At 37.8% G+C, this 13,842-nt stretch overlaps 1 protein-coding gene across 1 annotated transcript in view; it reads left to right on the top strand.

Annotated features, from left to right (window-relative positions):
• GPR98 (G protein-coupled receptor 98) overlaps positions 1–13,842 on the top strand; it is a 284,088-nt gene that overhangs the window by 199,150 nt on the left and 71,096 nt on the right. Inside the window, exon 84 of the mRNA XM_010578035.1 lies at positions 2,053–2,231. Coding sequence (XP_010576337.1) covers positions 2,053–2,231 — 179 coding nt within the window. The remainder of the gene's footprint in view (positions 1–2,052; positions 2,232–13,842) is intronic.

Below are 13,842 nucleotides of genomic sequence, written 5' to 3'. Positions count from 1 at the left end.
CCTTTGTTCACATAGCACCAATCACCAAATGGAAATAAAAAAGGCCTTAATAATTATTATATAGTTAATATAATTACTACACTGGACATATTTATAAAATGTCATTCTCTAATGGAGCATTTAAGATGCTTACTAAACTAATAATTGTTTTTGAAAACAAGTTGTTAGCATATGCAATGTGCTTTATGATTCATGCTAGAAAGTATTGTATATGCATGCTATATAAATCACAGAAAAAAACCCTGTAATAATTAACTGATGAGACTTACATAGGGAATCCACAAACCACTAATTAAGTACTTGATTGTGAAAATTCAGGCTGCCTGAACAAACTGGTAGACAAACCTTTGGCTGAGGGGAATCTGCAAAATTTTAAAAACACAATTAATCACTTTGCAATTGTCTTGTCACTGTATATGGATTTTACCAAATCCTAACAATAAACAGCTGCAAATTAAGCATATAAATCAACATTATTTGATGATTTCCATGTGTAGACAATGGAGAGAGATGAGTATGATTGGGTGAGGATCGATGAGTGCCTGAAGATGTCTATCCTCTCTCCATTAGCTGTCAAGACAGGCTAGAGGCACAAGCTTGAATTAAATGCCCTCTAGACAGAACAAGACAAAATTAATCTCGCATTCACCCCATATAAAAGGCCAGAAATAATTATATAACATGCAGAGCTGTACTGGTGTAATATGTTTGAAGTGGAGGAAGTGAAGAAATATTTTGCAAACCATATTTTTATTATGGATAATTTAAGTGTTTATTAGAAAGTAGTAACGTATGTAGATGTACATAAAAAATGCTCAGCACATAGGAAAGTGTTTCTACTATTAAGCTCTCAAAGAAAATGCAAAGATCCAAGCAAAACTCTAAGTATTTGTTTTACTTGAAGGGTTTCCTTACTCATAGTACCAGTTCTTTCAAGAGATTTTAGCTATTCCACTTCTTCGTTTTGATTCATACATGATTTTAAATTCTTAGTTATGCCATTTGATGATGGGCTGATCATAGGAAGACACAGATTGCTGTAGAGATGCATGTGAATTTACATTCACTTATTTACTTTTTTTTTAATCAAACTCTTATACAAATATTACACAGAATCACAGAACCATTGAAGTTGCAGGGGCATCTTGAGACTGTCTAGTCCAACACTTTGGCTCAAGCAAGGTCAGCTATGGCAGGTTGCCCAGGACCACCTTCAGTTAGTTTTTGGTTATGTCTAAAAATAGAGACTCCACAACCTCTGTGGACAGTTTGACCCACTGTTTGACCACCTCCACAGTAAAAAAGATCTTTCTTGTGTTCAGATGGAATTTCATGTTTATTAATTTGTGACCTTTGCCTCTTGTCCTGCCATGGGGCACCACTGAGGGCAGTCTTGTTCCCTCTTCATCACTCCCTCCCATCAGGTGTTTACACACATGGATAAGGTCCCCCTGAGCCTCCTCTTCTCCAGGCTGAGCAGTCCCAGGTCTCTCAGCCTCTCATTATAGGAGAGATGCTCCAGTCTAATAATCATCTTCATGGCCCTTTGCTGGACTTGCTCCATGTCTTTGCTGTACTGGTGAGCCCAGAACTGGACCACAGTCAGAACCGTTGGAAGGAGGTTAGAGCATTTCCTACAAGAAGATACACAGAGGTGAAAACAATGAGAAAAGATTCAGTACAGATCAGATATTTAGCAATGTTATGTCTTTTCTGCAAAGGTGTGGGAATCCAAGGAGAAAGCTACTTTTGCACCACAAAGCTATTTTTGTGCCACAAAAAGTGTTTTCTACTAAACAGGGTCTCTCTTCCTCTCTGATGGTCTAATTCCAAATCTAACAGTTAAATAAATAAGCATACTTCTTTTATGATCACTCTCTTGATTACTTAAGAGAAGAAAATGAGAACAAAATATTTATGCTGAAAAATGTTTACATATACACATATGCTGGAACAGAAATATGCTGTATTATGACTTTCAGAGTGATTTGGTTTTGGGGATAGCTAATCATCCACCAAGTCTACTGATTAATATTCTTCATTATTCTTCAGGCTGTTAATTTCTGGTACGTCCTGGTGATGAATGATGAACATACAGAGCGGCGCTATCTGCTTTACTTCCTTTTGAGTTGGGGTCTTCCAGCTTTTGTTGTGATCCTACTTTTAATAATCCTGAGAGGAATCTATCATCACAGCACAGCACAGATTTATGGCCTTGTCTACAGTGATCTGTAAGTTTTCCTTTAAAAGAGCAAGAGCTATCTATTGTACTCTCTATATTGTTTTATATTTAATTTGCTTGCATGTAGAGAAGGCGATATGCGTACAGCCAAATAAGGGGTAGGGGGATTCCTCATTTGGTAGAGCTGAAGCAAGTATGTCACTCATATACAATGCAGCACTTTCTGAGCAATTAGGCCTTGCTTCAGTTTCTCCACAGTTCCATCCTGGGCTGAGCACTGGCAGAGCCAGATCAAGCACGTCTGCTTTGTGGGTAAATTATTTATTCTTTTCTGAGACTCTGCAATTCCAGAGTAAAAGATAGAAATGGCTACTGCTGCAGAAGTGAGCAGAAGAGATGTTTTTCTTCCATTTCATTTCTGTATTTAAAAAAACACAACACCAAACCAAGCCTTAAACCCCCATCTGTCAGATTATTAAATATATTCTCTGCTAAACAATTTTATTACATTAACATGTCAAATATATTTCCTGAAGTCTTTCTCTTGGAATATTGAATATGTTATATTCCAAACTGTTCCCAGTTTGAGCATTGCTCTAATGACAATAATTAACACAGCTCTTTCAAAGCTATATATAACCTCAGAAAACTGTCCTAATTAAAACAATACATCTTCACAGAACTTGAGACATTTAAGTGTGAAGATACATAGACAAATATTTCTGTTGTCCTTCCCTACCTCTTTTACTCTGGCCCCTTTTCTGGGAAAGCTAATCTATGATAATAGCTATTCTAGAATATGAGGCTATTATGCTTATCTACTTTGTGTCATAATTACATGCTTCATGTGCAGGAAGGAGTAAACACACAACTTCTTTTTAAAATAATAGAAGAATGTATGAATTCTTTTTATGAAAACTTCTTATGAGGGGGCTTTCAGAGTAGACCCAAAACAGGAGAATATCCATCTGTCTTTGATAAAAGAGAAGGATACAGTGTGCATCATTCCATTATAACTGAACAAAATTCAGCACAGTGGTTTTTTATCATACAAAGGGAATTACTGTGAGAAGTAGATACTGGAATTCAGTATCTGTGTGTTTGAGTATATGCATATACCTATATATGTGCACTTACAAATATTACTTGTATATACACATGTATGTGTATATGTGTATGGTGCATGATTAAGCAGGGATACCTGATTTAGATCTAAATGATCTACACTGGGTACTACAAGCTGCCTAGCCATGTTAGCCAAGGTTTAGTCCCACATTAATAGACACCAGCTCTCAACTCCGAAGAGTATCTGAGGTCCACAATATCAGACCATTTCTGATATTCGTGCTACATCAGAGAGCGCTGCATAGCTCTATACCATCCCATACACATAGATGTTTCTTCGCAGAACATGGTGAACAAGAGTATTGTGTTGTTCTTCATGGTAAAATGCTTCTCTATGCATAGTAAACACAAGAAATGTGTGTAGCATAATAAAGTCTTCTGATTGCAATCAGACAGTGAGCTGATAGTATCATTATGCAGTGAACCACAGTTTCACAGTTGTTTTCCTTTGATGTCCATGTCTCATACAAAAAAAAAAAACAACGAAAAATCCCTAAGTTCTGTTAAAATTATTAAGTAGCGGAAAATTACTCAGTCTGACTCATTTGCCCAAATTAAATATTAAACTTTTTCAGCATTTTATGAAAGTGGGCAAATGCCAGAAATCATCCCAAGCTTAGTGAACGTGCAGCTTATTCCAGCTCAGTCAATGTGAACACTGTAAGGAGGTATCTGCAAGGATTTTCACAAATAGCATTGATGCTAATTCCTAACTTGAAGAGCACTTTCAAAGTTGCTCTTAATTATACAAAGAGGACTTTCAAAGCCAGAATGTAGGAAGGAGGGCAGATTCAACTACATCAGTTGGTTTGTTTTCTCCAAACCAGGATGTAGCAGCGGAAAAAGTAACAAGGAGATTTCCACAGTCAAGGTCATTGCACACTAACTTCAGAATCAGCCTCAGAAATAGTTTGGGAACAATGGTGTGCTGCTTAGGAGTTCATTTCATGTGAGAGCTGGAAGACTAGTTAAAGTAACAAAAGCAGCGAAGCCTGTTATCTTACCTCTCTCCTAAGTGATCACTCCTTCTGGCAACTCATTTTTGCATTACTGTTTGTCTGACCAACTCTTTTGTTCCTAGCCAGAATGCCATAGGCACAATTGGTAGACAACAGGATGCCTGTGCTGAAAGAACTTCATTTTATGCTTGTACTGAACAAAAATTATTTGAGCTGTGTTGGATTTTGTGCTTCAAAAGAAGTGTTATGACAGGGTCTTCCCTCAGATATGATGAATTCTACACATAAGTGCGTATATTTTGTACGATAACTCCCATAACATGTCACAGTGTGAAACTAACAGGCTGCTATGGTGATAACTAGTATACATATTGGCGATTATTTTCACAATTAGAGGAGTTTATGTATGGCATGAACAGTGCACTCTTTGGCATTATGTGAATTTTTTTATGATACCAGTAAATTTTTCTGTATCAATGCCACCAAGTAGCACAATTTTTTTCAGATCCTAGCTCAACAATGTGTGAAAGAGCTAACTGCCAAGAAAGGGCTCTTTTACTCCTCCCTTTGCTAATTCCCCCATTGCTCAGCTGAAGAGGTGAAAGGCTGTTTGAATAGGTCCAGAAAAGTTGCTGATGAAAGGCATATGGACATAACTTGAATGAAAGAAGTAATGAGATGGGCATTTGCATAGGATGGGTTTGAATGGAGGAAGAGCAGTCTGTCTGGTTATCTGTAAAGAAAAATGTGGAGGTTCTATGGGTATCTGATACAATACCTTTACTAAGGAAAGTAGTAAGATTTCATCCCCTCTTAAAAATATGCATTAGTTCTCATGTCTTCTTTTAAAAAAGAATAACAAGTTATTTCAGATGCAGGTGTCTATAACTGCACCTCTGTTTAATTTCTGTGTGTAATAACCATTGGCTCAATCATGTCATGAAACTTCAAAGTAGGGGCATTCTCTGTGTGCAGCTGACTTGTCGAAGGGGCTTGGATAGGCATTTTTCATCTATCCTGTTTTTTACTTTTGTGTTACTGTAAAAGTCTTACATGAAGGTTTGTCAATGTTTGTACATGAAATCTCTAATGGGTGTTTAAATTGCAAGTATATTGTCTACCCTCGTCTCTAGTAACCATGCTCTAAAATATATATCCTTGCTTAAGAATTGCCACGATGGCTGAAGCATTAGTGTTTTTCAGTGATAAGAGGCAGGTGTCAGCTCCTTTCAACTGGCTAATAACTGAAATTTGAATTAAGCTCTGAACTAGATGGTTCAAAATCACTCTGTAAAAAAAAGTGTATTATTCTTCTATTATTTCTGAGTTTTTATGTCATACAGACAATTTTCCAACCCCCGTTTGAATTTGCTGCAAACTCTGTCTAAAATATCTTCTAAGAACAAAAATACTACCATTTAGGAACATGCTGTTTATAAAAGTATTTCCTTTTGTCATTTCTTATTACACTGAATGTCACCGTGACTTTGTGTTGTGACATAAGGAGAGACTTCAGGATAACCTTTCTCTTCCACTTGTTTTGCGGGTTTTTTTTTCTTATCTCCCATCTGATTGTCTCTTTCAGGATTATAAAACAAACACATAATTTGTATTTCTTTACAGGAGTTGTTAATGCCCTTGCACACTTTAACACCCCGCTTCTCCTTTTGAGAAGAATTTTTCTTGTTGAATAAGAAAAGCTTATGAACAAATGAGTTCACAGCAAGACAAGAGTTCAGCTTAAAATAAAATTCCAAAGCTCACTGTGGTTCCCAGACTTCAGACAGTTCAACATTTGCTGTTGTCCTGGTATATACGGCTAGCCAGTCATGGCCTCATTTCTGAAAATTTTTTAGCTCATGTTCTCAAAGTGAGTTTAATCTTAGCAATATGTTTAAACTGAGTAGTATATTTCTAATAGGTCTCTTAAAGTACAAAGACACATTTCACCTGATAGGGTGGAAAGCACGAGGAGGCAAACTGAAACTATAGATATTGGCAAAGAGAGATGTAACGTGCTATGGAGAGGTGAAGAGAGGAATGTGAAGCATTACATAAAATCTAGCTCCCACCAGTTTCATCACTGTCTCATTGGTGGTTACTTTGAAGAATAGTGTCAGCAATATCTGTCTACCACGTATCTTTAGAGGCATTGCATCACAGGGGATTTACAGACTGCAGACAGTTCTAGAAACCAATGGAGGTACAGATATAAAACGTCAAACTGGTGAATGACTCGAGACTAGCAACAATTCCATCATCTTTTACGGAGGATGCTGGTTTGGGGTGCATAACACCTTATAACTCTCTACACTTACAAAACAAAGAAGCAAGCAAAAGAATTTCTAATATGGGAATCCTGGACAATAAAGTAGCTTTCTAATTTCTCATATAACCCTGAAAATTTAATTGTCCACACTTGGATACAAGTAAAAATTTCAACACCCTTTGAAGTCAGTGGAACCACACCCATTCACAGGGTTTTGCCTTAACTCATGTCTTGCTGAGATCAGAGGCCAGAATTATTTAATCACAAGTATCAGTTTTTGTTCAGTCATGAGTTTAGAAGTTAATTATGCTACATTCACTGGACTTGTACCCAAGAGATTGTCCAGAGCAATAACAGTTGTTATAAAAAAAAGTGCTACTCTAAAATTGGCCAGAATCACAGCTCAGAGGAGCCTGAACTTCTAACTCACATGGGTGATTTGAAAACTCTTACCTACAATAGCATTAAAGTATGTTTTTTATAAACTTGAGAAGTACTCTTGTTGCAGCTTTAAGCTTTGAGTCTGACTAGACCTTCTTCTTGAAAGCGAACTCCCCTAAGAAGGCCAAAGGACTGTTTTTATTAGAGTATAAACTAAAAGAAGTAATCTTTGAAAAGGAGAAAACTGGAAGTGATTATACATGACAGAATACAAATTTAAAAGTTTGTAACCAGATATCTCCCTGTCCACTGTGTCTTTGCAAAAGCGGGTCAAACTGGTTTTCAAGCATGGCTTTTGTCAAGCTTTAGCCTACCTTTTTTAATTGAAGAAAACTGTATAGTTTCCTCTAGTTCCCAGTTTTTTGGCTATGTCCGAGACATGGCTGCCTGCTCCTTGCAATTTTAAGAGCTCTTTTCCTTCTGCCAATCCCTCCACTTTCTAGAAGTGTCTGTTTTTTAGCGGGATCATTTATTTGCCCAAGGGAAGAATGATCTCCCCGCTCAGGAGGTCTCACCTGATTCATTCATTTTCCTCTTTAAAATCCCCTGTGGCAAACAGCACAGAAGAATGACATGTACCATTACAATACTTTAAAATTATGGAAGTATCTGTGTATTTGGTTTCATTGATAGTGATATGATAACATCTCACAGCAGAAAAAGGCTAAGTTAAATGTTCTCACAAATATGTCTTCCCTGTATCATATCATCCCATGATGATATCTATGAGAAATAATGAAAAAAGATTGTCCAGCAAAATCCATTTCTAGAAAAAACTAAACACTTCTCTCTCCTCTACAGTCTAGCCCAAGGCAGAGATTTTTCCAGCAAAGTCACTGGATCTGTGACTGTGCAGCCACATCCAGGGGACAGGAGAACAGAAGGCTATAGAAAGCTGGAAATTATGAACTTTTTTTCTGTGACTAAGAGTTACAACTCTTCCTATTACTCCCACTGAATTTTCTCTGAATCAAGCTCTTACACGCGGACACAGCATGGGGTGCAAATTAATGTCTAGGAGCCATGGCCAACACTATTTAGAAAAAAACTTCACAGAAAATGCGTTCCAATACCAGTTACATAGCAATGGGTCAAGGGCGCTTTGCGTACCCTCACATGAGAGGGAGTCAGACCTGGATTTCAGACAAAACAAGCAGTGCAGTTGCTGTCTGAATGCTCGGTTTCCTTAAGCAAGTCATGCCCTGCTGGGTTGTAACACAAACTAGCAACGAAATAGAAAAATGGTGACAACTAATGCTCTAAGATATAGTCTTAATTTTTGGTTTGTTTAACACCTGTATGCTGAGAGCTGTACAATGCACAAAAACAGAGGTAGTCTACACTTCCAAAGATACCCTCATGTGGTGAAGCACAGATGCTAGCCAGGCTAGCAGGGTTTGCGTTACTTCCTAGTGTAGTGAAGAAGTGGAAGGCTTGAAAGAAGCACAAACCTGTAAATGATTATGCCCTGCTTGTATCTTTGGTGTTACACAAAGTGCATAAAAGTTGCACGTTATGAGAAACGTTTACTTTAAAGTCTTGCCAGGACTGGAAGTTTGAATAATAAGGCCCATCAAAGATTTCTTAAAGAAGTTTTAACTCATAGGGATAGGTGGAAAGATGGGGACAGTCTAGACTCAGGGCTCAACCTGAACAAAAACATAAGATGTAATAACTCGTGATGTGTTGTCTAAGTACTTCTCCAAGGTTCATTTGCTTTGATGCTGTTGTAAGGATAAAATCTTCCTGAAGCAGATTTCCAGACACTACTTTTTGTTAAGTTTTATTTCAAGGGCTACAGCCCTGCAACTTCTGCCTGCAGTTACAAGGAGGACCCTGTAAACCTTAATTATTTGTTACAGATAGAACCGTGCTTTCTCTTCAACACCTGCCTGGCAGGTGCACTGACTCTTAACCCAGTCAGACAAAATACTGGACCCTGCTTTGGGTCTCACCAAGTTGTATGACTGTTTCACTGCTGGCACACATTCTGGGCACAGATCCCTGGCTTGCTAGCTGTTCCCTAAAATGGAGCCCTGCTTTCTTAAACCCAAGGACTTGTGCCACTACCAGTAACAGGAATTTTTTAGCTTGAGTGAGCTAATTTCTGTCCAAGTATTTGGATGAAGTCTCATGTACTCCTTCCCATATTACTTCAAAAGTGCTGAATTTAGTCCTGAGCCTTAGAACAACATCCTTGAAACACTATACTTTTACAGGCAGGAATAGCTAAGAAAATAGCTAAGAATAGCCAGAAAAAGCATTCAGGGATTTTAATTGAACTGTCAGATATGCTAAGAGGAAGAGGTTTGAATGACAAATGGATGTGGAATTCCCGTCCCCTAATGCCTGAACCTTGCTTTATATTCTGCGTGGACTTGGAAGTGTCTCCCCGTGTGGTCCTCTCTCTCCAGCTTGTGCTTCCTGTTAGCCCAATTTTTCCACCTCCTTTCTCCCCAGTTCACTGGCAAATCATCCAGGAATTCAAAGCTTTTGCGAACTGCTTTTGCTAGAGCTCAGTGCGGAGTGATGCCTGGACATCTGGCCATGGGGCCGAATGCTGTGCGAACCACTCAGCTGAAGCAGTGGGGGGGAAAAGCCTGCATTTTTTACTGGCCAATTTCTAACCATTTGCTGTGTTGCCCTTCTCAGCAGGGTAAATTGGGCCATGCTGAGCTCTGTGCTACTGTAGGAGAAATATTTCTGATGAACCAGGGCGACGTGCGTTATGTCTACACTGCACCACAATATAGCCCATATTATATATATATATATATGTATATGTATATATACTGGGCGAATTACACTACTTCCCTGACCTATAGCAACAGTTAAGAGAGTACAAAGTTTGGCCTTCTTGTATTCTGTACTTGTGCTTTATTTTCTAAACTCCTCCATTATTTCCAGTGAAGCTCCCTAATGTGCTACCCACTGCTAAGGATTATTTAAAAATATCTCACTGCTAAATGTGATGGCTTTAATTACCTTTTATTTATCCCTCATTACCAACATATGTTTTCAGTGGTGGAAAATAGTTGGGGGCGGGGGCAGGGGGTTGAGTGCTTTTTATATCTTGGCAAATATTTACTGTTAATGTTAAGCAAATGTTAGCACATCAGAAACAGACATAATCACTGTGTTGTGCTTTTAAAGCATTAAAATAAAGAAAAATAAATTCTGGCTGATTTGAGTGAAGGAATTTTGAAAAGTGAGTAGAGAAAAATATTTGTTATTAAGGTAAAATTCCTAACCACTGTTAAGTTCTGACAAATGAAGGTAGTTTTAAAAGATTGCAAGGTGTCATGGTTTAACCCCAGCCAGCAATTAAGCACCATGCAGCCTCTTGCTCACTTCTCCTCCCTCACAATGGAATGGGGAAGAGAATCACGGAAAAAAAGTAAAACTTGTGGGTTGAGATAAGAACAGTTTAATAACTAAAATGAAACAAAAAAAATTAAAAAATATATAAAAATAACAATTATAATAATTGTAATGAAAAGGAATATAACAGAAAGAGAGAAATTAGACCCAAGACAAGTGATGCACAATGCAATTGCTCACCACACACTGACTGATGCCTGAGCAGCGATCTGTCCCCCTGGCCAACTCCCCCGAGTTTATATACTGCACATGACGTTCTATGGTATGGAGTATCCCTTTGGCTAGTTCAGGCCAGCTGTCCTGGCCATGCTCCCTCCCAGCTTCTTGTACACCTGCTCGCTGGCAGAGCATGGGAAACTGAAAAATCCTTAACTTAGTGCAAGCACTACTTAGCAACAAGTGAAACATCAGTGTGTTATCAACATTCTTCTCATCCTGAACCCAAAACATAGCACTGTACCAGCTACTAGGAAGAAAATTAACGCTACCCCAGCTGAAACCAGGACACAAGGATAGGTTGTTATAGGTGAAAGTTGCACCCACAAATGACCTTGGGGCCTGATCCTTCAAATGAGTTCAGATAAGGGGATTTTTGTGCCCACGCAAAACTCCAGAGACTTCTCTGAAGCCTGTGTAGTACTATGGCAAGAGTAACAGAGAACATCTGCAGGATAAAGGCTTGTATCCCTGCCGCTGACAGCCTTTAAAAGCTTCATATTTCCTTTCAGGTTGTGTAAGAAACTAGCAAGATAGTCCCCTCTAATTTATGATCTTTAATTAGCAGAATACCGCCTACTGCTACTAAAAAAGCTCATTCTTGGTTTATCTGTTTTCCAGCAGTTTAGAAAAGCCTTCATCTGATATGCTAGAATATAGCAGGAAATGCTAAAATAAGCAATAGTGAGATCAATACCAGCAACTGGCTCTATTTCATTGACACTGACATCCTGTTTATAATAAGTATATATATCTAACCTCTTGTATTTGATCTTCCTAAAAAGAGTAGGAAAAAAAAAAGTTTGTTTTTTTTTTAACTTCACCACAGGACTGTTCTGCAATAAGTCGATTTTGCGCTCACATTTTATTTGTGTGAAGTACATGGACGTTGACTCTGTAGTGCAGTGAGCTCTGCTTTGGAAGGCAAACTCTTGTCTGCACTATGTAACAGAACCAGGAATTAAAAGTGTGTCTCACAGAACTATGCTAAGGTACATCTGAGAAAAAGGAATGCAGCTTTAGCAGATTGATTTGTATTAGTAGTATTAAATTTAATTGTTGCTATGGTTTATACAGAACCAGTATGTCTAACAGAGAGGCTGCAATAGAAGCGGTTGTAGTGCGTGCTTATCCTGGGCATTTATTATGTTACAGTAAAACATGCAGATTAAAAAAAAGTGTACATACTAAATACTACTTTGAAGTGAGAAAAAACATTTTGCATGACATTTTGTTATTCTTCATGGCAAAGGGCAGGACTGTGAACATGAGCTTTACTTATATTTGACAGTTTGTACATGGAAACACCTCCTTTTTCAGCTAGATTTATATTAAAATCCTTGGTTTAGAGAATGGACAGAAAAAGTAAGCTAAATAAGAGTGTCTGCCTTAAAAGCTAGTACAATGGAAACATTTTCTTGCATGTGAGGAACTGTAACAAACATTAAATAGTAAAATAAACCCAAAATAACTGTAATAGTAAATCATTGTTTCAAAGCCATTGATAATGGCTGATAGACAAGGAAGAAGCCTTAGATGTAAACAGAAGCAACATAATTAACTGAAATCAGACACATAACTCCTTATATAATTTTAAAATTGCAGTGTTAGTAAGAACCCTGCTCTAAGAGATTTCAAGCAGGTTTCTACCAGCTTATTTTCCTGATTGAATGCTGAAGGCTACAAGGCTTCTGGGACTTCTGGGACGATCTGCCTGGGGACTCCAGAGCTTCCAGTGCCTTGGAAGCCTAAACTGTATTAATGCAGTGCTTCTGCTAGGTCCTTGCTGCTTGTCCTTTGGTAATTGGTGCTTCCTTAGTATTTACATTAACAGGAGGGGAAAAAAAAAGAAAAAAAAAAGTAGGTATAAAATTGTTCAGAGAAATTTCCAGAGGATGGTATAATGAGAAGACTGAAACACAGTGGGCTATGTTCTAAAACAACAGCAGATGCCATTTTGATTTCTCATTATAGAAAAGCATTGCTTAGGCATTTTATTTTTCCCCTTTTCCCCACTGTTTAGCTCTACAGTAACAAAAAACCAAGGAAATTGTTTTTTGCTTTGTTATGCAATAGCTCTGGTTTATTGACAAGACTGTTGTTGCACACGCTGACTCAAACTGAATCTTCTGAAGATCCTGTTCTTTGCTGTTTCAAAACAGCATCTTGGCACTTCATTCTTTGTTCATAGTGGACTGGATTTTCCCCACTGTTTTCTATCATTGGTAGTTACGCTGTGAGTACCTCTGTTAATGAATATGGTGCTACTCATAGCGAATTTTGACATATGAGTAAAGGTGATAGGGTTATATTTCTAGAAGCAATTGCAACTGACGCAGAGTTGTCTTTCAAAAAATTGTTGGGACAATCTGTCCAAATGTAAGTAAGAACGAGCAAGCCTTGGCTTGATTTCTGGCAGTTGTAAGTTCCGCTGCTTTCTGAGTTTACGCTTCTTAACCAAAATGGTCTGTGTTTTTGTCCTTCTTCTCCCCTTCCCCTCACTCTCTTTCCTATTTCTTTTGCTGCATAGAGGAAAGAGACTAAAAGAAAACTAAATAATGCTAACAGGTTAACTGCCACATTATCACTCTATAAAATCTGGAAAAAACTGTTATTAAACATTTTGCATTTAATTTGAAACTTACATCCAATAAAAGAATTTCTTTCCCCATGTTGAATTATATATGAAATAAAAGGTATGGCCCTGTCTCTGAGCTAATCTGCATGAGATATGAAGTGATTTAAATTCATCAACACAAATGCAGCTTTCATTTTCATTCATACCAAACACTATCCTCTGCAGTAGTATGGGAAATAAATAAGAGATTTCTTGGGTTGTTCATTTTCCCATCATACCAATGAGGTGACAGAGGCCAAGTACAGCACTGAGTCAAAGGGGGTCAGTCTGACTGTGTTGTGCTTTGGGCAGTAGTATTTGATTCCAGAAGTCTCAAAATGTATTTGTACAAGTCGGTGTCTTGTTTCACAGCTGTACTGGACTCTTTGGGGCAGCTTTTGTGGTTCATCTGAGATTTGCTCTCTTTGACGCATAAGCAGACAATGTTCCAGAGAAAATCTCTTCTTTCCTTTTGAGGAAAAGTAATTAAACAAGAGCAGAAGTAACATCATGGTGTAATCTTTGAGCTGCAGCTATAGGGAAAGCACTTGCCTTTTTAATGTTTTTTTCCAAAATAATTCTATAGGTATATACAACCTTTCTCAATCAACTGTTTTTCTGAAATTATAGCGTGAAAAGTGTTTTTTCCTTG

Source organism: Haliaeetus leucocephalus, unplaced genomic scaffold (genome assembly GCF_000737465.1).
Source record: "Haliaeetus leucocephalus isolate CR32 unplaced genomic scaffold, Haliaeetus_leucocephalus-4.0 Scaffold598, whole genome shotgun sequence".
NCBI classification, from domain to species: Eukaryota; Metazoa; Chordata; class Aves; order Accipitriformes; family Accipitridae; genus Haliaeetus; species Haliaeetus leucocephalus.
Note: the sequence above shows the minus strand (reverse complement) of the source record. Positions and strands in the feature narration are given on the sequence as shown.